Here is a 26,905-nt window from a genome sequence, read left to right as displayed (position 1 = left end):
ATCTGAATGGATGAATCACTAGTATTGACTTAAAATACAATATGATCATGTTGACCAATGTCACCCTAATAAAGTTAATTTTAAAAAAAAACTATATATATATATAAACTTAAAAAAACTATATATATATATATATATATATATATATATATATATCTCCTATCTAATAAAGAGGGAATATGCTAATTGACCCTCATGATGTCGCAAAGATGGTGGCACCCACAGCTAATGAGGGAATATGCTAATTGACTGCCACACCCTCAAATATGGCGGCGCCCACAGCCACACGATGGCCAGCAGGGGAGGGCAGTTAGGGACGACCAGGCCAGCAGGGGAGGGTAGTTGGGGGGAGTGTGGAAATAGGCCAGCTGGGGAGGGCAGTTGGGGGCAACTAGGCTAGCAGGGGAGGGCAGTTGGGGGCAACTAGGCTAGCAGGGGAGGGCAGTTGGGGGCGACTAGGCCGGCAGGGGAGGGCAGTGGGGGCGGTCGGGTTGGCAGGGGAGCAGTTAGGCATCAATCAGGCTGGCAGGGGAGTGGTTAGGGGGTGATCAGGCTGCAGGCAGAAGTGGTTAGGGGCAATCAGGCAGTCAGGCAGGAGAGTGGTTGGGAGCCAGCGGTCTCAGATTGCAAGAGGGATGCCTAAACCAGCAGTCGGACATCCCCTGAGGGGTCCCAGATTGGAGAGGGTGCAGGCTGGGCTGAGGGACATCCCCCCCCCCCTCAGTGCACAAATTTTATGCACCAGGCCTCTAATATAAATATATATATATAGTTAACTAGCAGAAGGTCTTAAATTTTATGAAAGGTATAGGCTCTTGAGTCATGACCAACTAACAATGTCAAGTAAGTGAATAAAGATGAATTTCTATGGCTAACAGTGATTCAACATTAGTCATACTTTCATGGCAAGATATAAGTTGAATTACATGGAAGTGAGTAGCTTGAACTTCCTACTCACCTGGTTGAAGGTCCTCCTAAGTGATATGGGAGTTCATATACAACAGGCACAATTTTAGGGTTGCCTCTTTTTCTCAGCACATACATACATACACACACAAGCACACGTGTACACAAACCTACACATGCACACAATATTCATTTTGGACATTTGTAATCCAGACATTATAAATAATTCCTATTTTAAAAAGTGGGTTATGTCCTTCTAAACAGTACACAACTGCTTACAGTGCCTTCTTTTACATTCCCTTGGTAATATCTATAGTAGCTACTTCACAGGAGGCAGCCGCCCATCACCACCACTACAGAATTTACAAACATATGGTGTCACTTTGCCATGCCAACTTCTAGGTAGTCACTCTGCATTTTGACAAAAGAAGAAAGCTAAGCACAGAACTGTCTTTCAGATCATCATTTATGAGCTCCTGAAACATGGTACACTGTGCCAGTATGATGGTCAGGTTTTGATTTTGGTCATAGATTATCACTACCAACATGTTATACTTAGATTCACAGCAGTACCAGAAAAATACACCTATAAATAATACACTATGCTTTCACATAGTCCACTTAAAGCCTCATCTTTTAACTGGGACAATTGTTGGAATGCCCAGGAACTCTTTTTTTCCAGTAAAAGTAAAACCAAAGTAATTAACTATCAGAATTATCCAGCAATGGCACCTTCGGCCTCTGCTCCTTCCCTGTTGGTCTTCTGAGCTAAAATACTTTTTTTTTTTTTCAGCTGGAACCACATAGAAAGACTGTGAACAATCTGGCACTCAGATTTATCAGCTCACATTTCTCTCCTTCATATCTTTATGAGGTTAGTGCCTAAATGTATATATTGCCCACGTACGCCCCCCTTGTCTTCAGTTTAGCTACATGTGGTCAACCATGCTCCAAAAATATTAAATGGAAAATTCCAGAAATAAATAATTCATGTTTTAAATCGTGTGCCTTTCTGAGTTAGCATGTTGATTTCATGCCACCCCCTTCCGTCCCTTGCAAATCGCCCCTTGTCCGGCGTGTCCTGGCTGTATATGCCACCTCTCCATTAGTCACTTACTAGTGCCTAGGTTACCAGACTGACAGTCACGGTATCACAGTGCTTACGTTCAAGTAATACTTTTACTTAATAATGACCCCAAAGCCATTTGCATAACTTAAAATTGTTCTACTTTATTTTTATTTATTGCTGTTAATCTTTACTGTGTCTAACTTATAAATTAAACTTTACCATAGGAATGTATGTATAGGAAAAACAAATTACATATAGGGTTTGGTACCATAAATGGTTTCAGGCATCCCCTGGAAGCTTGGAACTTGTGCTGTGGATCAGAGAGGATCACCGGACTTGATAGATGCCCTAAGGGATGCAGGCCTCTCTCAACTCAAACAGAAATAACCCTGGGTAAGAAGTACACTTATGTTCTCAGGATGCTAGGGTTCTGTTTTTCGCTTTAGAATATCTCTGGCCGGTGTTGCTCATTAAAAAGATAGGATTTGGAATCAGAATGCCCTGTGCTTCAGTCCCCACTCTTTCACCTATTTGCACAGTGCTTTAGGAAAATTACAAAACCTCTCTGAGTCTGTTTTCCCTTCTAAAAATGAGGATGGTTACTCTTATGCTGTTAGGGTTATTAGGAGAATTTAAAATGACTTAAAAACAGAAAAGGAAATTTAGGTAAAAACTAAGAAGATCTGACTAAACTATATATTTTAGTTAATAGTAAGTATCAATATGGGTTCTTTATTGTAACAGATGTACCATATTACAGAAAGATGTCAAAAATGGGGAGAAACTAGGTGAGGGGTATATCAGAACTTTCTGTACAATTTTCTCAATTTTTTAGTAAATTTAAAACTTCTAAAAAAAATGCCGTCTATTTTAAATATGATCTAAGTGAAGTGCCCTGCACGTAGTAGGTGCTTGGGAAGTGGTTGCCAGTATTATAAATACAGACTCTTTGGTTTTGCAATGTGCACCATATGCAGTATAATATGATCTTATTTTTATTCCCAGCTTTTTGAGATAATTGACATATAACACTGTCTAAGTTGAAGGCACATAGTATGATGATTTGATACGATCTCTTCTTTTCCCCAATTCAGCAACTCTTTTTCATAGGCAGTTTTCTTTCTCTCCCTCCATGTCACTCTATTCTCTTTCTCTACATCATTCTTCATAGCTATTTCAAGTTCATCCATGTCCAGTCTACTACAAACTCATAATTAGTTTACAACTTGTTTATATTTCTCCAAGACTAATTTCAGTTCATCAATCTTATCTGTTGGCTTGGAATTTTACCACAGTAATTATGCAAATTTTTTAGTTACTTTCAATGATGGGTCATTTTAAAAAAATTTTAAATATTTTTTAATTGATTTTAGAGAGAAAGGGAGCAGGATAGAGAGATGGAAACATGGCTGAGAGAGAAACATCAATCAACTGCCTCCCCTAAGTCCCCTGCTGGAGAATCAAGCCTGCAACATGGGCATGTGCCCTGACCAAGAGTCAAACTGGGGACCTCCTGGTTCATGGGTCAACGTTCAACCACTGAGCACCACTGGCTGGGGTCCTTTTTTTATTATTATTTCATTCAAAGTTCCAAGCTTTCTACTGGGAGAAAAAAAATGGTAAAACATCCTATTCCAGAAAGACTCTAGCAATGGAAAAGTTTGGCTTTTCTTGTAATAAGAAGATAGATACCCAGCTTCCTAAGTCAGCCAACAGTCCTGAGGCAGCTTTGCTAGGATGTGTATCAGCACTAATTTGTTGCAATAACTAAAAATAGTTTGACCAAATACCAGTGTTACCAATCCGTTTTGTGGTCTCTCTGATGTTAAGCTCATGTGTAAAAACAAAACCCACTGCTCCTCAAAAGCACAGCTTTGAATGGATTCAGATAAAAGGTACAATCAGATGAGAAGACTCGAGCCTCCTGACAATCTTTCCCCGGTGGCTGACTGCTGTTTAGAACTGGGTCTCTGGGAGAACAGATTTCTCTCGTTCCAGCGCTGGATGTCAGCATCTATTTAAAGGACAGCCCGAGAGCCTTTTGGTTGATAAAGGGAAGTTTGTTTCTTATTTTTTCTGTAAATCACAACAGTTTTCATTGCCAAATAACCAGGACATCTTTGGTTGTTGATGGTGATTTATTAATGTGATAGATTTTAAAGATGGAGTTTCCCCTGCTATAAAGACAGGTACCATAATAATTCCAAACTGAAACCTGAAATATCAGGCCCCATGTGTGGACCCATCACCCCATGTTAAAAGAATATCCAAGAAACTTGGACTGTTCTGAGGATACTTTTGCTCTACTGTAGTCCAAAATACAGGTGGAAAAAGCAAGGAACTAGTGATGGGGGCGAAGAATGGAGTGTGTAGTCCACCTGCTATTTCTCAACCAGGAAATGAGTTTTATTTTTAATGAAACTGGTACGCAAGCTTGAGCTAGCTGAAATAAATCATCAGTGCTGGCGGGTGTGTGTACATATGTAAGCAAAGCAAACAGAAACCTGGGCTCACTCAAGATAAGGGTGGATAAATATAGGAAAACCTCAGACTCTACTACAGCAACATAAAATTCAGCGTTAACTGGCAGCAACCAGAAATTCACTATTTTAAGAAACTGGTCTCACAACCTCGATGGGGCTGGAGCTGGCTGCGCGCACCGCCCCTGGGGCCCTCACTGGCTGCTCTGATAGCTCACGTGCTGCACATTCACGGAGGGAGGAGACAAAACACATCCCTGACTTTCTTCACTGACTCGCTCCACCTGAGTACTGACCCCTTCCCTCCCTTCTTGCCCCTCCTCCTGCAGGCGCCACCCCCCTCCTTTCTCTGGCTGGAGAACAACAGATAGAAATAGGCGCTTTTTTCACATCAAAGGCGGCCCGCAGCCTTGCCCCAGACACAGAAAGCTTCTCAAGCTCATAATTGCGAGGCTTTTTGCGGAGCATCGAGGGCCTCGGAAAGCCAGAAGGTCGCGGCGAAGTCACCTTGGGAGGAAAAGAGGGTCATAGGGAGGAAGGTAGAAGGCCTGACCCGGGCAGAAGGACCACAGAGGGTGCCCTGCTTTGGGGTTAGTGAGGAAGAAGACGGGAGATCGGAGGGCACCCCGGGAAGCGGTGCCCCACGGCCCTTAGGCGACCCCAGTCGCGATCTGCTGACCCGGTGGAGGGAGGAGGGTGCCCTTCCCGGTGAGACTGGAAGCTTCGCCTTCCGAGCTGGCTTCCTCCCGCCGGGCCCGGAGGTAGCTCTCTGCTTCCGAGAGCCCAGCGCTGCACAGAGGCGCTCGGCTGGCTCCACTCGGGCGCCCCCACCTGCCGGGCGTCCCCGCCGGGCGAGCGCACGCCCAGGAGGGCGGGCCTGGAGCGGAGAGCCGCCGCCCGCCGCCGGGGAGAGCCGGGAGCCCGCGAGCCAGCCAGGCCTCTGTGGGCGCCGCAGGCTGCAAGTCACTCCCAGCGCCTCCCGGGCCACGGAGCAGGACCTGCCAGGCTCGCATCCCGCGCTCCCGGGGAGGCCCGGAGCGCGGCGCTGCACTCCAGGCCCCTCCGGGGTCCCGGCCGCGGAAAGGGGGCCTCGCAGCCCCTTCCCCAGGGCGCGGTCTCCACCCCCGGCTCCTCCCCGCCCGCTGCGCCGCCAGCTCCCATTGTTCGCCCCGCCCGCCCGGCCACTTCCCGGCGCGGCTGCTGGGCCTCCGGGCGCACCTACCTTCTGCTGCCGGCGAGCCATGTCGGTGGGCTGCTTGGCGTTGAAGGGGTAGGCGATGCAGCGCATCACGAACACGTAGAGCTGCAGCCGCTTCTTCCTCTCTTCTTCCTCCTTCTGCAGCCGCTCCAACTCCTCCTTCTCCTTCTCGCTCACCACCGACGGGCTGGGGCTGGAGGGCCGGCCGCCGCCGGCGCGGCTGCTGGGCTGCAGCCCCCCGGCCCCGCCGCCGCTGCTCGCGCCGCTGCCCCCGCCGCCGGCGCCCATCCCGGCCCCGGCGCCCGCACCGCCGCCGCCCCCCAGCCCGGCGCCGCCGCCCGAGCCCTCGCTGGTGCGGCTGGGAGACAGGCGCGCGCCGGACGCGGCCGAGCCCAGCACCTCCTTGCCGCTCTCCTCCTCCACGATCTCATCCGATTCCTCTTCGCTGGACGAAGGGTCCAGCATGGTGCCGCCTGGAGAGGGGGTCCCTGGAGCCCCGACTTGGGGTGCAAAAGATGGGGGGCGCTGGAGGCAGCCGGGGGTCGGCTCTCCCGGATGGGCGCTTCTCCCCAAATCAGGGAGCGAGCGCCCTACAGCTCAGCCTCGGCCGCCGCGACTGCTTCCTTCGCCCGGCGATCCGGAGCTGCGCTCTAACCCAGGAGCGCGAGGGGAGGAAGGGAAGAGAGAGGTGCGTCCGTGGGCCCGCGGTGGGCAAAGGGGACAGTCAATGGCCAGCCCGGAGCCCGCAGCCGGATGCCATCTGCAGCCGCTGAAGGAGGCGCCTGCAGAAAAGATGCCGAGTGTTGCAAGCTGTCGATGCAGCCAAGAGCCGAAGAGGCAACTTGCCGATTGGGGAGGGAGCGGCGCTTACGTGTTTATTGGCTTAACTCTCCAGTGTCCGTGGCGTAAAGGGTGGCTGCAGAGGGCTGGAGGCGGAGAGAGCAAGCGACCCCAGAGTCTCAGAGCTTCAGCACTGACCCTAACGCTCTCCTACCCTCTTCTCCCCCTTCCTTTTGTGGGCAATTTCCTCCTTGATCCTCAGCTCTCACTGCTTCGACCTCTCTCCCCCTCCCGCGGACAAAAGTTCTTGGGGGAGGAAGAAATGCGCTACCCAGTGATGACTTGTTGGCGAGGAGGCTAAATCCAGGGCTCTCACTAAGAGAAAGCCAGCGAGATGCCGTATGGTAAAGAGTCTACCTCCTTTCCCGTCTTCTTCGCACCTGGGGCGTGGGCAGCGTATGGGTCCCACCTGTGTAAACTCGGACTCCAGCAATTTGCTTTGCATACGCCCACCCTCGTTAAAATAACAGTGATCAGAGGAGAGCGGATCTGGGAATCGGCTTCGCAGCTCAACTCATTTAAGTAGAATCCCCGTCTTGCCTAACACGAAAAAAGCTATGATGAACATCCTTCATTTCCAAGAACTGGGAACACTTTCTTGCCGTGATGAGCCAAGCAGAGAAAGAGAAGGGTTTCTGGTTGCTCAGCCCTTTCTCCATTCTAGCTCGCTGGAGGATCTGGGTAGAGGCCTGGGGACCCCGAGATTAAACAAAGTCCCCCCCCCCCCAAAAAAAGAAAGAGAACTCGTTGGTATCAACATCTAATACGATGACTCTGTCGCACTGTCTTCATCCCTGGCTCCCAGTTATCTATTAATTCAAAAGCAGCAGATGGTGCCTTCCTCCTTGTGCTCCTTCCTCTCTGAGGCCAATAAATCCGCCGAGAGCGGAGCTGGCCAGCGTGCTGAATCTAATCAGCGACCCGCAGATGGATTGAAAACAAACCAACACTCCCCACCCTTGGATCTTAAGCTATCTAGAGACTTCTCTCCACCCCGCTCCTTCCACCCCATGGGCTATATTTATGTATTTTCTAATGATCTAATTATTCGTAGGTACTGATGGGAGTTGTTGTAAATGTGTAGTGGGAATTTAAAGTTTACATCACATCTGTCTTTATGTACCTTCAAATGCTTCAGGAGTCTGCTAGAGGCTTTGATATTCAAGTGAAGCGCCCTAACTAGTCTCTTTGAGAACTAAAAATAAACCTAAGTTTCCACTTAACCCTAACCACCCCTGTTTGATTTTTTAAGTTAAGTAATATATTTGACGTTACCACCATACTCTCTTCAAGGGCATAACTTTTGTGGTCATCATTCATTCTCTACCAATTTAAAATAAATAATCCAGTGATGTGGAAATGGTTACAATTGGCAGTCTTCACGTTATAATAATTTTAAAGACATAAAAGATGTTCAAAGTATGTTGTACGGGTTCCCCTGGAACAGAAAATGTAGCAAGCCAAACAATGGAGCAATAACTTTTTTTTCAGCACTTTTTATGGGGTGAACATTGTTCTAGGCACTTAGGGTGGACGCAATTTTTAGAAGACATTGTCTTAGAGTCTATAATCTCCTTTAGGAGATACAACATAAACAGGTGAAAAAAACTGATAGCACATACTTCAAGGCAACATACCAACAAACCCAAGTTAGTACACTGCTAAAAGCTTGCATGGACAAAGTAACTGAGAATGAAACAGAATCACATATTTCTCAAAGAAGAGAGCTACATTTTAAAGGAAGGAACCATATGAATGGATGGTGCAAAGGGAAGATATTAAAAATGGGAAAAGTGATTTGCAAAGCCATAGTGATACAACAAGGGACCCAATGAGGTACAAATTGTTATGGAGATAGGTGTGGGCAGGTAAGGGGGAAACAAAAAAGAAGAAGAAAAAAACTGAAATAATAACCCATTTGGCCAAAAGGAGGGATCATGTTTAAGACACAAATGAATTTAGTTAGATAGGAAGCATGTGATGATTTGTGGAAGGGGTGCTCTTGAAGGTCAGAAAAAGGCCATTTATCAAACATATCTTTTTTAGACACAGATAGAGAGTAATCATGACTTCTGTCTTCAGAACCATTTGGAACTTCTTAAATGCTATAATAAGGTTTTGTTGTGTGATTATATAGATAGATAGATTTCAGAGAAGAAGGGAGAGGGAGAAAGAGAGAAAATCAATGATGAGAGAGAATCATTGATAAGCTGCCTCCTGCATGCCCCACACTGGGCATCCAGCCTGCAACCCAGGCATGTGCCCTGACTGGGAATGGAACTGTGACCTCCTGGTTCATAGGCCGATGCTCAACCACTGAGCCACATCTGCCGACTGGGTGAGTTTTACATTTTTACAAGTTCCTTTAGATTTGTGGGGGTTTTTTGCCCATTAAACTAATTAAAATATAAACTCTGTATCTACCTTTGTAGTCATATGAATCTCTGCTTTGGTTATTAAATATAACATAAACTAGACAAATATAATGCTCTTCTTAAATCTCTGCTTTGGTTATTAAATATAACATAAACTAGACAAATATAATGCTCTTTAATAAAATGTTATATTTGTCTATGTTATATTTAATATATTCAAATAGACAGTAAGTATTCAAATAGACATTAACATATTTTAAAATAAATACTTTTATAATTTTGAATGTCTATTTGATGTCTATTAAAATGTATATCCTTTCAAAGGTACTTTTACATTTACAAGTTAATGTTCTTGGAGCTATCGTAACTCTTTTCTACCACTGAAGATCATATATACCAAGCAGGACTCAGGCATCTAACCAGGAAATACGGCTTTCCTAGATTCAAATTCTGATAAATAAGAAAGAAAATAACCCCAGAGCACATTCAAAGTCTCTTAACATCTATCTTTTGTTACCATCCATATTCTTATTTTAGAAAAATACAATTCTACCAAAGATTCCAATATGCACAAATATTTATATCCTCAAATAAGCTCTTTTATGTCTGCATGTTTGACCCCACCTCCTCCAGTTCTGCTTGGAATAACTTGAATAACCTCAAGGTGATGGAATAAATTTTAGTCAGCCATCTGGAGACCATATCATGAAAGTAGTAGTTATAGCATTGCTTTTTTAATCCCACCAACTAGGAACAAAGTCTAGAGGAAATGGAAATAAGACACTAAACCAAGGTTTTCTAATCTAAACCTAGATTATCACCATTCTCCTCTGAAGTGTTTGATGTGATTATGAAAAGACCACAAGTATGAGGGGATGTCTAACTCTTTGGCAATTAATAGACACTTTGGTGAAAAACAATCACATCTTTACATTACTCATATAACATGGTTCAGTGAATAAAACTGAGTTTAATGCCTATTTTAATGTTTTTGTGTGTTTGTTACTAAAAGAGTTTGGCCAACTGAACTTATTTTAGTCTCACAATAAAATTTATGTTATCTAGAGGGTAATAATCTCATCCAATCAATATTTTATTTATAATTTAAAGAATAACTCACAAGCACCAAAATGGTAATTTGAACCTTATGGTATGCCTATGTTGGTTAAATTATTGGTCTCTCAATCCCAATAGCAGAGTTATTCTGAGAAAATTATTTAATGACTTAGATATAAATTCCTCGTGTAAAATAAGGGATAATAGTATTTACTGTGGAATGACATGAAAATTAAATTAGATGTTATATTAAAAATATGTTTCAACAGATTTTAGGCTTAAATATTTTTTTCAACTAGTAGAAGAGGAACTTGTAATAAGTGAGATGACCAAAATTGGACATAAATAATTGAATGGAAAAAACAACATTCAAAAAATCAAGTCCTGGCTGGGTGGCTCAGTTGGTTGGAGCATCATCCCATCCATCAAAGAAAAAAGGTTGCTGGTGTGATTCCCTGTCAGGGAATCAACTAATCACTAATTGATGTATCTCTTTCAGATCAATATTTCTCTTTCTCTCTCTCTCTATCAATAAAATATATTTGGGTGAAGATAAATAATTAAAACTTTAAAATTTAAAAAAATCAAATAATCTAGAAATAGATTCCTGAGTAAAACAATGTTCACTTGCTAATTTATTTAATTGATCTTGTCTTATTTTAGATAGTATTTTCAGGGACTTAGAAAGTGGTTTATTTGTTTTTGAAATGTTCTCTTCATCATTACTCTATCATCTGGTGATTCTTGCTGATGTGAAAGGAATTGGGTTAGGATGGAATTAAAGGATAATCATAAAACTAAAAATAACAATATCAAGTCACACAAAAATATCTTTCACTGCAAGCAGTAAGACATGCTTTGGAATAATAAATAATGATAATTACAGAAATTGGTCTTGGAAAACCACCTTATTAAGGTTTTCCTAGTTAAGAAGATATAAAAGAGCCGTGGCAGAATAGCTCAGTTGGTTAGAACATCATCCCTATACATCAAGGTTGTGGGGTTCGATCTCGGGTCAAGGCACATACAAGAATCAACCAATGAATGCATACATGAGTGGAACAACAAATTGATGTTTCTCTCTCACGTGTGCGCTCTCTTTCAAAAATCAATTTAAAAAGATAAAAAGGAAAAATAGAACAATGTATTTTATAATAAATATTTAACTTGAATTCTGAAAATCAGCTATTCACAAGGGTAACCAAATTTCTTGCCTACACAATTTATTTGAATAGAAGTGAGTAGCTAGATGTGGTATACATTGAAATCCATACCCAAATAGCTATTCCCACATGGTAATATATTAGGTAAATGCTTTGCTTACCCCAATTCTTCAGTTTGGCTTACCTGAGTAAATGTTGCCATTACATCTCCACCTCAAAATAGTTTTCTGGGTTGATTGTCTCAGTTGTATTTATTTTCACAAACTATGGTGGCTTTTGATTGGGAGGACTTCTGCAGATTGTAAATGGGGATGATGAAATCAGCATTTCATATGAATAAGTTTCAGTTTTATAGAACTGAAAACAGAGAGTTCTTTCAACTTAGGCTATTCAAAAAATATGAGTCTTAATCTTTTGGAGGAAGGAAGTGAGTGGGAGTAAGAAGTCCAGAGAAGCTTGATAAATAAAGGAAACGTAAGTGAAAGTAAGAATGGGTCCAGAAAAGACTACCATCTGAGTCAGGGGCCAATAGGTGTGAACATATTGGAGAAAATGCTCTAAGCAAGGTATAGTCACCTAAATGCCAAACCGAACTAGCAAAAAGGAATCTCACAGTTTATGGCCTGGGCTCTGCTCCTAAGTGTACCTCTTCATCTTCCTCTTCTTCTTAGGGTGACACTGAGTCTTCTTAGCAGGGCCCACTATTCCAGCCCAGTGCTTGTAAGAATGCCATTACTATCCTATCATCAATAAGGAATTTCAGCCGAAGCCGATTCAAAAGCATATTTAGGAAGATACTGACATGCTGTTATTTTTCATTTTAAGTCCTACCTAACAATTTATGGTGAGGAGCAAGGGACTTCTATGAAAACCTTGGGTTGTATTATGATGGGGTTTTGCTTTATTTCAACTAGTGTAACTCCTGTCTTTTCATTCTTTCATCCATGTGGCTCCTGAGAGATATACAAGGATCAGTTGCAGATTAAAATCACAATGCCATTATGAGGACAACAGGGCCAGGGCTTAATAGACTTACACATATATTTTAGGCTTTGTATCTAAACAAAATCTCAGCCTTTCCTATCCAGAATTCATTTCTTGATATTGTATCACTTTCTTCTCAGTGCTAAGGTACAGGAAACGGAAATAACAGTTAGTACATTTAGGCATGCCTGCAAAAAGAGAGAGATAGAAGGGCCTGCCCAGGATTGCCAGCCCTGAATCCACTCAGCTCAGCCATATGAAAAAAGAAAGCCGAAAATATATACCTGGTGCCAGAGTACTTTATTGCACGGTGACCTGACCGCTCATAAACATGCCCCAACTGGCAAACATCACCTGATTAATCTGATTACTATGCGCTCTTCTAGGGGAGGAGAGAGAAGAGTAGCAAAGCAGGCTGGCAGAGAGAGCTAGAAGCTTGCCTTTCTCTCTACAGCAGTGATTTTCAACTGGTGTGCCATGAGAATTTTTAAAACACGCAATACCTGACTATTTAGTCAGGGGCAATGACCTCTTTTCCCTTAGTCAGATAAGAAAATGACAACAACCAATACAATAATAGCCATCTGGTGTGAATGAATCAGAATTATACCTTTTTGTTGTTGTTGTTAGATCAGCAAAAAATATAACAAACGATGTGCTGCAGAATTTTATTAACTAAAACGTATATGTGCAATGAAAATTAAAAAGGTTGAAAATTGCTGCCATACAAGATCATAACTCAAGCTACCACCTTTCACCAGAGGGTCAGGCTGTCAGACCCCTAATTGTCCTGCAACCAAGAATCCAGATGGGCCCTGTTCTTGTTCCTCAAGAGCGGATCTCTCTTCACCAGTTGTACTTATTTGGAATTTTTGGCACTACTTTAGCAATATCTTTGGAGGAGATAATGCATGTATGTGCTTAGAATAAACTCTAGCCCATAGTAAGCTTCTGGTATGCTAGAGGAGATGCAGTTAACTACTATGAAACTTTTATTGTGAATAACAAGTCAAGGGCCTATTTGCGGGGGAAGAGGACACAGTTAGCTGAGGCCAGTGACAAACCTCTTGCCCCTTAAAAGAAAGACAGCTTAAGACTAGACACCTGCAGTAGCCAAGACAGTCAACATCAGAGGCACAGCACAGGTCTTGGAAGTAGTGGATCTTGTGTTCTTTCAGTTCAGATGTAATAACCACCCCTTCTTCACCCACTTTGATATCTTGGTCCACTTTTATACTTTGAGAAGGTACATCAGCATAAAGAGGAGAGTTAAATGAAGGAAAGGGGCAAAGTAGGAAAGCTGGAAGAGTTGGTGAGGACTCTAAGGGGAACCCATGGAGCACATCTGAGCAGGCACATCAACTGCCATAGAAATACTTTCCTTGCAGAGGAAAATACGTTATTTTATGCCCTAAAAAGACCAGTTTACAGACTTTCCTTGGATTGGAGAAAGTCCATCTACATTTTAATCAACTCATCACAGAAAATGCAGTAAATGATGCACTGGAAGTCAACTCACAGCAGAGAGACTGCAAAAAGCTAGACCTAAATGATAAGGCCTCAACTCTCCTTGCATTATTATTTATACTGCACAACAAAATGAGCCGCCTATGAGTCATCAGGTCATTTGCACTGTTAGCCCTTAAAACAGCACATTTTCCATGCAGTGGCCATTACCCATTTGATTACTTCAGAATGTCTGAGGAAAAGGAAAAACCTTACATGTGTGATGATGCCTTCAGGCAGTCAGTTGACTAATCCCATAAAACCCAGTCATCATTTTTCTTTCCCACCCAAACATGTGCATAATCTCTGGAGACGTCATAGGTGGCAGGAATGACTACTCATGGAGTAACTTCATCACGGGCTCAATGACCTACTCAGGGTTATTGAGGGCAACTGAGTCTTCAATTCCTTGTTGACATTTTCAATTGGGTGATAAAAAGTAATGAATATTAAAATTGTGCCCAAATTCATGGTACAAAATACGTAACTTTAAAATTAATTTTCACAGGAGTAACTCTTTTAAAAATAAAAGAAATTGTAGCCTGTTGTTGTGAGTTTCTCCCCCCCTAAGTTTTCCCAGTTTATTTGGCCTCTAGGTGATATTAGCAAATTTCTGACATCCCCATATCAACCTTAAATTCCATAATTATTAAGTCCCAAAGTCAAATAATCATTATTTGTCCTCTCAATTACCCTTGTTATTGCCATTGTTTGCTTATTTTCTTATTCTTATAGACATGACTCACTGGATAAAATGTGTCTATGTACCTATTGTTTTATTCATTTAGTTGTTTCAAGAAAAAAATACTCAAGCTGAAAATCAAATCAGTTAATTTTCATAAAGGCTATGAGTTGTGCCTTTGGAGTCAGACAGACTAAGGTTCAAATATTGATTCTACCAGTTGTGTGAGTTGGAAAAAAAGGTAGTTCATTCTTTGATTCTCAGTTCAACCTCGAAACTGGCAATGATCATACCAACAATGCATAGAGTTTTTATAAAGGTGAATCAAGTTCATGCTCCATCTAAAATGCTTAGCACAATGTCTGGCACAAGTTCAGGAAATAGAGGCTATGAATTTGTGCCCTGCTGAATGGGAACACTAAAAAAAGAGATATATGTACATTGCCTTCTGCAGAGAGATAAGTCCTTTGGAGAAACTTCTGCAAAAATCCTGTTATCAAGAACTTGACCTTCCATCCCTGAATAAAGAACTGCATTTGAGATAGCTTATAAAAATACATGAAGTTATCATTACATATTTTATCAAAAGTCATCTCAAAAAGAACTGATTTGCCAAATGTCCATGAAATAAAGATGTTATAACCAGACTTGTAATGAGGTTGACATTCCTAGGAGAAAAAAGAAAGAAAAGGCCTTTCAAACATAGCTCTCTGAGGGCTCAGCTAAATAGCTTTCAGAAAGAGCTTCCACTGGCTTGCATTTGCATAACAAAAAGATCCCCCCACCTTCCTATAGTCTTACTTGCAGATCCCAAATAGAATATTTATTAAAGTCTAGATGCAATTAAACCTTTTGTGAAATTTGTGTTTGATCATGAATAGCGGTGAGTCAGAAAGTCTGTGAACATAAAGGGAAGTACACAAGAAAGCATTCTCATCTTATGTTTAGCAATAACATTCAAATAACAAAAACAAGGGAAGATTTCAGAGCAAAGTGAAGTTTTCTGTTGATTGTGTTCATCACTAATCTGGGTTTCTTTGTTTATTGCTCTCATTAACTCAACTAACATATGGTGGATGTGGGTAGATTTGCTTATAAAATGGTGATGGGAAAGAAAGGTAGTCTTGCCCTAACCTAATCTGTCTGGATTCTGAATGTGCTTTTGTACAAAAGAAAAATATAGTGAGTCCTCAAATAGTAACGTGTTTCATTAACATAACAAAACCCATGCTTCAGATTACTACAAAAAGATGCCATAAAAGCTAAGCTTTTTTATTTCACTCCAGAAACTTAAAAGGAAGTCTGCTGTCACCTCTAATTGTTCTGAATTAGGAATTCTTTTTAAACTGTCTACATTTTACTATGAATATTTCAAAGAGGTGCTTCCTAAGGAATTTACCTCATCCGCAGAGGTATTTGGGGGGATCAAGCAAGGTGATTTTTTTAATATAAAAGAGGGCTTAAAATTATTAAATAATCTGTCTGCAATTCTAAGGACACCAGAGAAGAGTTATGCACGTGGATGGTGTGACTGAGTCAGAGAACAAATTTCCTTTTGCTATGATTCTGTAGATTTAAATTCCCCAAAGTAATTTTCCTGCCACCTGACCTTATTTTCTTTTGCAAAAGCAAAACAAATCAACTTGAGAGGAAAGGGGAAGGAAAACAATAATCTATGTTTTCATGTTCCTGGATTATTTGATTCCCTGGTCGGCTTGTCTTGCTTATTTATAATCATACCAAAACAGTCATAATTTAAAAATTGGCAGGAAATGAAACTGCAATCCTTCTGTCCCTGCTGGAACAGAGCAGGGAATCGGGATTTTCTCTTATCCGGGAGATTCCTTTCAGCAGGCACCAATTTTCAAGCCTGGGGATGCTAAATGACAAAAATTATATGTGAAATCTTCCAATGAGCCAAGAGTTCTGGTGTGTGTGCCCTGAATGTGCATTCCAGGCCCTCACGGCATTTCAATTCTGCTATTGAAATGTGAACGCATTTTTACCATTGCAACAGGCATCACTAGTTAGATTTTGTGAGCAGGCTCTGATAAAGTTCATCATTTATGGCAGGCATATGGGAACTTCTAATGCTTGTTAAGTAACTTGACGTTAGAGTTTAATTCTTTTTTTCATTGATTTAATAAACACACATTGAACTGTTATTATGTACCAGCTTCTGGATTGGACCCTGAGCACCAGGTTAAATGAAGCAAGTTTCCTTCTCCCAAGGATCTCACAGTCTAGTTGGGAAGATAGTCAGTAAAAGACAATGATAATGTCCTCTGTGACTCTCTAGCTAACATTAAACTAAGCAGAAATTTCCTCGAGCAGTTGAATTTACTCACAACCCACTTTACTTTTCTATTTTTAATTTTGTCTTTTATTGTGAGCTTTAGAGAAGTCTAAGGTTAGTAAGCTTTAAAATTTGTCCTCTTTGGGGAATAATGGTAATGATCATAATGATAAGTGTTGTTGTTGAGATAATGATGATGAACACAGCATTCATTTATGAGGTGTTTGCTTAATCTATGTAGACACTAAGGGGTTTATAAGTTTTCTCTTATTTTTTTTTTCTAACAAAGCATCTGTGGTCTTGATTTGAACTTAGTTTTGTTAGACGCATCAGTATACCATAGGGCAAATGAGGTTCTAAGATCACTTGTTCATTGTTGTTTTGTTATCATAACAATCAGCTAGTTATTGATATTAATAGTAGGAGGGGAGCAAATGGAAGACCAGACATTGCAAGCATCATCATCTTGGCTGCTTCACCAGGAAGCTACAGGGAAACCACTGGTCCATTCCCTGCAAATCACCGGGGGTGTGGGGGGGGTGCGGGGGGTGCGGGGGGGGGGGGCGGGGGGGGGATCAAACAAAAGGGGAGATGGACGCCTGCGCAGTGAAGTTGGAGTGATGTAGGGAAGGTGCTTGCCTGTCCGTCCAACCTGGGAAAAAAGATAATTGGCTAGGTGGTGGAGCACTGTAAGTGTAGGAAATCTTGGAAGTAATAATCCCCTCACAGTTATCTCTTTCTTGCTTTGCTCTTGCCTACTTGCTTCTCTCTTGCTCCGCGACCCACACTCACCCATCCTCTAGTCATAGCCCTACAGCCTTGAGCAGCCACATGGCCCAGGGCCATGCAGACTCTGCAGGCAGGGTGCTGGACTGGACTGTGTGTTAATATGAATGGAGACTCTGGGCAGAGGCCTTACTTCTTGTCCTGCTGAAGACAAGATTGGACTTTTCCCATGGTGGGATGGAGGAAAATGCAACATTGGAAACTCAGAGGTTTAATTTCATGGATATAAAGGTCACTTATCCTCCTGTGTGAGTCTCTGGGAGTTCCTTTCTTTAGAGTCACTGAAGGAGGTACGCACCAGGCTGAAAGTGGTAAATAATTACACGTTGATTAGCTAATCTGGAAACCTAGATGGGCTAAGCCCCCAAATGGCACCAGCACCCAGGGATGAGGAGTCAGAGATGTGAAAAGACTTTAGGTGGGCTTTTTCAGCAGGGAGTTCTCTGGGCCAGTCTGGATCCTGGGTAAGACCAGAGGGGAAAGATAATGGTCTTAGCAAATGGAATGTGGTCTAAGCAAAAGGGAATGCTGGTTGTGAAGTGGTCTAAAGGTCAGTTCCCAGGGGAGGGGGTGTTGATTCATTATTTGATCAGACCTAACACTTTCCTTGTGGCATCACAAGAACTCCGCTTCCACCAGTAGCAGATGGGGACACAAGGGACACCCCACCGATAACATTTCTCTGACTTCTATGTCTCTCTCCATTTCTCTTTCTAAAATCAGCAAACATATCCTCAGATGAGGATAAAAAGAAATAAAGAAATAAAGGCATGGCTGTGAAATCACCTCTGTCCCCATTACAAAAATCCACTTTATGGTCTGCAATAAAGTGAGTTTCAGAGCACACCGCCATCTTGTGTGGCATGAGAGACGAACCTCCAGGTCCACAAAATAGCATTCCCCCCAGCATTCATGAAAGTGACTCTGAGTTGAATTTAGGAAGGAGCTTGGAGCTTCTGGAATTTTTAAGGTCTCTCCCCCTGAACTGGGAAGAAACAGGACTTATTGCTTTGGCAATGAGGTGGGAAGGAAAATGCAGGTTTCCACTACTTTTGTCCTTTCTTTTTTACTTCCCCACTCAACCATATTCGAGCACCACAACTTCCTGTGGGGCCTTCCCTGAAGATCGGAGGGGTACGGTGATAGGAAGCCCCACTTTGCATAAAGCATTGCTCTTACCATTGGGCCATGGCGCTCCCGTTTTAGTGTGCAGAAAGGATGCCTGGAAACAATCTGAAAGATGGAACTTTTGGGACTCCATTCCCGACATTTTTGATGTATTCGGTCTGTGGTAGATTTCTGAAATCCACATTTTTGTCAGATGCCCTGGGAGGAATTGGTGCAAATGGTCCATGTGCCTGTTAGAGAGATGCTCCTTAGGGAATTTTCATTCTGACGACACACAGATGGAGGAGATGAGGTAAGATCCCAAATTATTACTTGTGCAGGAAGTACTGGACAGAACCTGGAAGGAAGGAAGACATTTTCATCTACATTTGGAGGAAAGAGAACCTTTGTGGGGGTGGGGGGGGAGGGGCAGAAGGTCTTCATGAGAGTGTCATTCTGAGGGAGTCAGAATCAGGAAGTACTGAAGCCCAGGAAAAGGACATTGTCTACAAATTACCACCAGTCCTGAAGGACCTGCCCTTTTCTGAAGACTGATTTCCTCCCTCTCCTGTCCACTCAGCTCTGGGATCATCTAAGCAGCCACTCCTCCCTCCTGTAGGACTTCCTAGCTCTACTTCAAGTCATCATTCTCAGCACTTCAGACCCTGTGTTCTTCCTCTTAGCTTCCAGGTTGCAGTTTGATGGAAACAGGATGTGAACACCAGATGCATCCCTCTTGGCAAAGTGACCTCTGAGAGCCTCTCTGGCCTCGCCCCCTTCCCCACCTGAGGGAGAAACAGCTGCTCACCACAGAGAGTGCGGAAGCTGGGCTGGACTCTTCACTCAGGAATGGAGCCCTTGTGCACAGTATCCAGGCAAATAACCACCCAGAACACCAAGGCTTAGGCCAAACCGTAGAAAAATGAGCCAGGGCCCAGATAAAAATTTTCTTCTGGTTACTGCTCAATGGGAAATATATTTTAAGACAGGAAAGCTATTTTTAAGGGTTCCTTTTATTAGTCTATTGATTCCAGACCCAGAAATGGGTCAGCTCTCCTCCTGTGCTGCTAAAGGTATTTTTAAGAAGTCCTTAGATAATTGCAAAGTCACTAATTTGCCCCGTGGAGCCCTGACTCATGCCCAGCGAGGATCAGAGAGCATTTCGTTCTTAGCCTGTTTTTGCTGTCAGCCTATTTTTCATTCACTGAGAATCTCTGACCTCCCCATCCCAGGTTAGGCAGCCAGGAGCCCCAGCGGCATTCTCATACGCAATCTGCAGCTATTTTAAGCATTTAAATTGCATAAGCAAGGCCTTTTTAGAATCCCTCCTTGGGGTCAGTCCTACACTGGACATCCTTAAAATTGCTGCCACGAGCACGTGAGCAGTTTGGCCATTTGCTCTGTTATGATGAGGGCTTCAGGGGGAAGCAGAGTGCAGGTCACCTGGCCTCGACCCCCGCAGAGTTCCTGGGAGCAAGCACTCAGCACAGAGGAAAGGGCCCAGGAAACAGCCTGTGGTTACAGGGAATAGAAACTCAACTCAGAGTGGTTTAAGCACAGAAAGGAATGTATTGGCTCACACGCCTAATGTGCAGGGATAGAGCTTTGGGCACCGCCAGTCCAGAGCTCAAGAGAAACCATCAGACTCCTTCCGTTCTTTTCCTTTCAGTTCTGCTTCGCCTTGTGTTGCCTTTACTCAAGGTCAGATCTTCTTCGTATGGCAACTCCGGACAATGTCCTTTCAGTTTAAGTCCTTTGGAAAGAAATACTCTTTCTTCTCAAGAGTCCTCCAAAAGTTGTGACTTGAACCTCACTGGACTGACTTGGGCCAGATGCCACTCATGTTCAGTCGCCATGGCTAAGGGCATGCAGTGCTCTGATGGGGCAAAATCCCACTCCCAGCCTCAGAGACAGAATCGCCCGCGGAAGGACATGAACTTCAAGAGGAAGGAGTGGTTTCTTAAGGAAAACAAGTGTTTGGTCTTCAGAGGAAAATCAGGGATGTTGGGGGGAAAGAAAAAACAACTTAATATTACTTAATTAGACAAAACAAATGGTGAATGTTAGACCCTTGCTGGACTTCTGAATTTGGGGGAGCGCCTATTACCCTCAGGTCCCTCACACCTCCAAATTTCATTAAGCCTCTAAAATATGGCCAAAGGAAAAGAAGCAGGAAGGCGATCATGCTACCCTATCATGCTACCACCTGCTTGTCCACCACTGAGTCCAGTGCACAGGAAGCTAAGCATATCACATAATCTCTTTCAACAAGATAAAAATTCTATGATTTAGCAAGTTCCTACAATGGACCAGGTGCCATGCTAGGTCTCTCTCTCTCTCTCTCTCTCTCTCTCTCTCTCTCTCTCTCTCACACACACACACACACACACACACACAGCAGATATTGCTAATCTATACAAACTATTTACATTCATACTGCTGATCTATGCGTACTATTTAGATTCACTGGATTGGGGTAGTGAAATAAATAAAAAATCCTAAAGATACAGCAGTGTTTTTTTTAAAAAAAAACACCTTCTTGAGGGTAGAAAATATATCAATACATCTAGTTCATGTCTGCATCCTTATATCACTTAAATGAGCACAGGATCTGGCATATTAAATGTTGGTTGAATGAACGTATGCCCACCTAACTAATCTATTCAGTTTTGACTAGGTTCTGGCACTATGTAAAGTACTTTTTAAACCCTAACTAACTTCATTCTCATAACAACCCCATGAAGTAGTTACAGTTTTTAATATCCACTTATAGATGAGAAAGCTGAGGCACAGAGGGTTACACAGGAGTGGATAGAGGATCCGTGTCCAGCCCAGGCAGCCTGATTGGAGAGTCTCCCCTAAACCATGTCTCAGGAGTGTGGACATGGAGATCAGGACCTAGGTCCCCGACTTGCACACCATAGGACAGCAGAGAGATGTCAATACCTACACTGTTCCAGTATGTCACTGGCCGCAGGCGGCCATTTAAATTGAAATTAAGTTAACATTTGGTTTTTCAGTATACTAGTTAAATTTCAGGTGCTCAATAGCCCCAGGTGACTAGTGCAATTACAGAACAACGTTATTCTCACAGAAAATTCTACTGGGTGGCAATAGTAGATGAACTCTAAATGTCATTTTCATTCTTGACATGGGGAGGGGGAATGGACCGTTTTCAGTGGAACATCCCTCCTCGCCATGCTGGCTGCCCTTCCTTACTGGCAGTGTCCTTCCTCCCCAAATGGGCAGCCCCGCCCTTCCATGCCCCTCCCCTTCCACTCTGCTCTGGGCATCTCTACAGTCACAGCAGGCAGAAGTCAATAGCTCATAACTGCCATGCTTCCCAAATTCCACTCTGAGTTTTCAGGCAGAAGTTCTGGCTGCACTGTTGGCAGGAATCCCTGGCAAAGGTGGGGCTGAACATAAAAGTCTGAGTTTGATAACCTCCAGGTGACTGCCTGTGCGGTGAAAAGCCTCATTTTTGGAGACATACAGACCTGGGTCTGAAATCCACATCACCACATACCTATGGAAGGACCTCAAATAAGTGGCTCGAGCCTCTGATCTTCACCTATAAAATGGAGTTAAAATGGTATTGACCACTTACCTTATATCATCGTTGGTGTCCATGTCACAGTGTCTGGTAGCCAAGAACTGGCAGCTGCTGAAGTCACTGTTGTGATTACACAACTCACATGACACAGAGTTCTCCAGACTGCGGGATCAGCTTTTTTTTTTTTCTTTTTTTTTTTTTAATATATTTTATTGATTTTTTACAGAGAGGAAGGGAGAGAGATAGAGACTTAGAAACATTAGAAACATCGATGAGAGAGAAACATCGATCAGCTGCCTCCTGCACACCCCCTATTGGGGATGTGCCCGCAACCAAGGTACATGCCCTTGACCGGAATCGAACCTGGGACCTTTCAGTCCGAAGGCCAATGCTCTATCCACTGAGCCAAACCAGTTACGGCCGGGATCAGCTTTTTAAGACAGACAAGACAATACCCTGAGCCAAACTCAGTGGACCATGATCACCTCCCTCGGTAATTCCTGGGACACGCCGAAATCTGTCCTGGAGACTTCATGGCACCCCTCTTTGGTCTGAACTACACTTTCAGCACAACATGGGTTAGTTCATTTCATTGTCTTGCAATACGTTTCCCTCTTTGTTTAATCCACGCCAAGCATAACCACAGGGCCTTCTCTAAGCCCTCCAAAACGCAATGATAACAAGATTGTGGTATTTAATAAACTTAAAGAAGGAAATTACAAAGCAGAAAACAGAAGTTTAATATTGGATCCTGACGATTACTACTTGTAGTGTCCATAAATTGTGTAATTCCAGAAGGGACTCCCAGCTCTCTACTCTATCGCCATGTAACAAGGGCCAAACGACCTCCCTCAGGCCATACAACCTAAAGTCAGAGCTGTCCCTCACCCCAGAGCTGGTAGAATAATCCAGCCCCAGTCAAGACAAAAAAAAAATGGCCTCCATACTTATTCTGAAGTGACTGATTCAGACAAATAATCTCTACTTCCTGATTTGAGGGCAATAAGTAGAAATCAAGATGACATGGACGCTAGTGAAAGGCGAGGCAGGGGAATACATTGCTGACTCCTCAGTTCCCCCCAAACCAACATACTGCGTCTCAGAGTGAATTGAGGAAGTTTCTCTAATCACATCTGGCTCTCCTCGTTGCTCTTTGATCGCTTGGTTTGCTCTGAGATGCAGAGCAATGAGCAGTTCATGTGGTGCTAGCGCTGTGGCCTGTGTCAGTGCCCGGGGACTCTTGAGCACTTGGCTTCCAAACAAACCAGAGTGGCTCTCACCCCTCTTTTGCAGCCTGGGTTCTATCCCTGAGGCTTCTATTTATCTTTCAGAGACAAGACAAATGGGCCTTAGCAAGAACAGAGGGCTCGGGAGAGGAAGAAAAGCAGCTACTGAATGAAGACAATGCGTAAGTAGCCTTGGAGGCAAGCTTGAGCTTCCTTAAGGAATTCTCCCCTTGGAGTGGCACCTAACAAACAACAGCTCTCACTTAGTGAGCTCTCATGCACCTGGCAGGCGCTTGGGCTTTTGAAGGTCTGATCCCATCTCATGCTTAAATCAGTGGTAAGATTAGGTATGTTATCCTCTTTTTGGAAGCTGGAGCTCCGAGGGCAGGTAACGGGATCCAGATTGCTCGTGGGTAATGAGGAGCAGCACAGTCAGAGATGGGGTGACTCCAGGCTGTGTGCTCAAGCTCTACCCTTATATGGGTTTCAGAGATCTTCCAGGTGTGCTATCCCATTTTCCACAGTAGGTAACGAGAGCAGGAAGCAGTATCAGCCTCATTTTGCAAAAAGGAACTGTAAACTCAGAGAGTTTATGCCGGAAGCCAATGCCAGCATGTCATAATTTCAAGAGTTTCATCAAAAGGTTGATGGAACTGGGGGACTCAACCAGGACTGAGTCACATATGTTGTCACCTGTTGGCAATGGCTAAAGGCATTTCCCCAAACCTGAAAAGGATGCTTAAATTGATTGTTTGCTGCCAGACAGCTCAGGACATCTTAATCTACATGTTATTGTCTCCTAGGCTAATTCTCCCCATTCTGACAATGGACTCTGTAACCAAACCCTGACCCTTTGAAGTGTATATCTCTGCTTCACCTCAGGACAATTTGTGTTAATAAAAAGCATGGGGTCCTGAGACAAGGAGATCTTAGCTCCTTTTAGCTAAGCTCCTCTGACCCTCAAATGCCTTTCAAAATTATATTTCATCTCTGGACTCTTATTTAATCTATGCACAGCCTTCTCCAGATTCCAGAATGCTTCTAGATGCCAGTTCAAGACCCACCGGCGTTAAATGTCGCCCAGTGTTCGGCAAGTTTATATGACTCAGTGTTACCTGGGTCTCCTGAGTTCTAAATCTAAATAGTTGCCATTATGTTGAGCAGAAGTGGCTGAGTTGAGATTCTAGCTTGGACTTTTATAACAGAAATTCTTCTTCACTGGGCATTTGGAAAGACCAAAGGGGACTAATCCGTTTTCATAGCCATCCCTGTGCCAAAGATTCTGTTGAGGTATAACATTAATAATCATAAAGGGGTTGATGTTCATTACAAGGAATCTAATATCTCAAATGTGCTCTGATTTAAGAAAATGACCTTTTTCTCCTTCCCTAGTAAGTCTTCTTGAGGTCACAGGGGCTACATCACCCTGCAGATTTGATGGCTTTCCTTTGTCATTTGTATTGCCCCTAACTCATTATTTATACAACAACTGCTAGTTCCAAAGGCTGCCACAACCCCGCCCCCTCAAAAAGAAGGTCCATGATTATTCAAAATAGGAAAAATTAGTGATGGATAAATCTTAGCATTTCCAGGAGGAGGAGGCAAGCACCCTGACTAAGGTACTATTAGAAAACTCTTTTCCTCAGAAGTTGTCATGGTGATAAGAATGGCCGATGGTGGAACAAGGCCTAGTGAAGTTACCATCACACTTTGGTTTATAAAATCTCTGTGAAAAGCTCTTTCCATCAAGCTCAATTGGGGAATTTGCTTGGTTGCATATTGTGCAGGGTGTTTGTGATAAAAGATGCACTTTGATTATTGTCTTTTTATGTTATCATATGACTTTCAAGGAGACTCAAATATTAAAAGAGGAACAATGGATACTTGTAATTGTCTCTGCATCTGGCTTAGAAAGTGGGTTGCTTTCTTGAGACAATAAACTCATTTCAAGGTATCTCTCTTACAGAAATAAAGCATCTATGTCTATATAAAATTGTAGATAACTAATATATAAATAGATATAGATGGCTATAGATATTTATTGTAACATTGTTATAGTGGAAAATAAAAGCAGAAACAAAGTCCACCAATAGAAAGCAGGTTGATTACATCATGACACACATTTATATCACGAAGTTCTACATAGGTATAAACAAAAATAAAGTAAATTAGATCTGTATGTATTGTCCTGGAGGGATGTTCGTGATATAATTGTCAAATGAAAAAAAAAAACAACTTTCAGAGTAGGAAGGATGCTTGGGAGGAAGGGAATATTATTAACTTCTGTTTGACTTGTATGATAAGTATAGTTATGAACCTCATACTGACCTTTCAGTCAACCACAGATCACATACATGATGGTGGTCCCATAAAATTATAATGGAGCTGAAAAATCCCCATCACCTAGCAACTTAGCAGCTGTCATAACATTTTAGCTCAACATGTTACTCATGTGTCTGTGGTGATGCTTGTGTAAACAAACCTATTGTGCTACAACACTTGAAAATAGAATCAATGACTATATTACTGGTTTATTATTAACTTTACTATATGTTTTATTGTTATTTTAAAGTATACTCTTTGTACTTATCAAAAATAAAAAGTTTGTTGTAAAATCGTGTGTGTATTACACCAGCAGCAGCCTCAGATATCTCATGTTTACCATGTCTTTTGATTGCATCATTTTTCTTGTGCTTGCTTTGATCTGGTGTTCTTTATAACCTTAGTGTAGCCTAAGTGCACAGTGTTTATAAAGTCAACAATAGTGCACAACAACATCCTAGGCCATCACCTTCACTCACCCTCACGCAGGGATTCACACAGATCAACTTCCAGTCCTAAAAGCTCCACTCCTGGTAAGTGCCCTATACAGGTGCACCATTTTTACCATTTATTCTGTATTTTGACTGTACGTTTCCTGTGTTTAGCTATACTTCAATACACACATCCTTACCATTGTGTTACAGCTGCTTACAGTTTTCAGTACAGTGACATGCTGTATAGGTTAGTCGCCTCGGAGCAATAGGCTACACCGTATAGCATAGTGTGTAGTAGTGGGCCGGACCACCTAGGTTTGTAGAAGTTCTCTGTATAATATTGCATGAGGATGAAATTGCCTAACGATGCATTTCTCAGAATGCACCAACATTGTTAAGCAATGGATGACTGTGTGAAGGAAAACCCCTATTCTGTAAAACTACTGTTTGGAATTCTCTGCTATTCTTTGGACGGCCTCTTATTCTGAAAAAGTAACTTTGCTTTCTAGCCTACTTGAATAGTGGGGGAGATAAACTTAGCTATCTGACCTTGTAGGCCAGAGACTAGATACACCCAATGCCATGCCAGGTGCATTTTTTAATTGGATAGAACTGTATAGTTTTCAAGGCCGCCGCCAGCAAGCACACAAAGGGCTGGCTCTTCTATAAAAAGGGAAGTTCTGCTTGCAGTTTTGCTTAGATTTGGATTCATTTCCCTGAGCCCTCCGCGGTGAATAAAGTGTAACTCCAAACTCTCAGAGCGCTGTCTGGTTCTTGTCCGGTTTTTCTGTAACAACTGTACAAATTATACTTATACTTTTAAAAAAATCTAATAAATTAAAGTCAATAATAAAGGGAGAGGTGGGGAGGAAAGGTGATTTAAGACAACCATTGTGCCTGAATGTTGCTCCTGGCCAGTGAT

The 26,905-nt window shown here is 42.7% G+C and overlaps 1 protein-coding gene across 10 annotated transcripts in view; it reads right to left on the bottom strand.

Moving 5' to 3' along the window:
- The window catches only part of CADPS (calcium dependent secretion activator), a 448,916-nt gene extending 442,699 nt beyond the window's left edge, over positions 1-6,217 (bottom strand). For all 10 annotated transcript variants that reach the window (XM_081106565.1, XM_081106568.1, XM_081106567.1 and 7 more), the window contains exon 1: positions 5,678-6,217. In XM_081106565.1, coding sequence (XP_080962691.1) covers positions 5,678-6,118 — 441 coding nt within the window. In that variant the 5' untranslated portion in view covers positions 6,119-6,217. The remainder of the gene's footprint in view (positions 1-5,677) is intronic.
- Between the last annotated feature and the right edge of the window lie 20,688 nt (positions 6,218-26,905).

The sequence above is a fragment of the Myotis nattereri genome (assembly GCF_964212035.1).
Source record: "Myotis nattereri genome assembly, chromosome: 14".
Classification (NCBI taxonomy): domain Eukaryota; kingdom Metazoa; phylum Chordata; class Mammalia; order Chiroptera; family Vespertilionidae; genus Myotis; species Myotis nattereri.
Note: the sequence above shows the minus strand (reverse complement) of the source record. Positions and strands in the feature narration are given on the sequence as shown.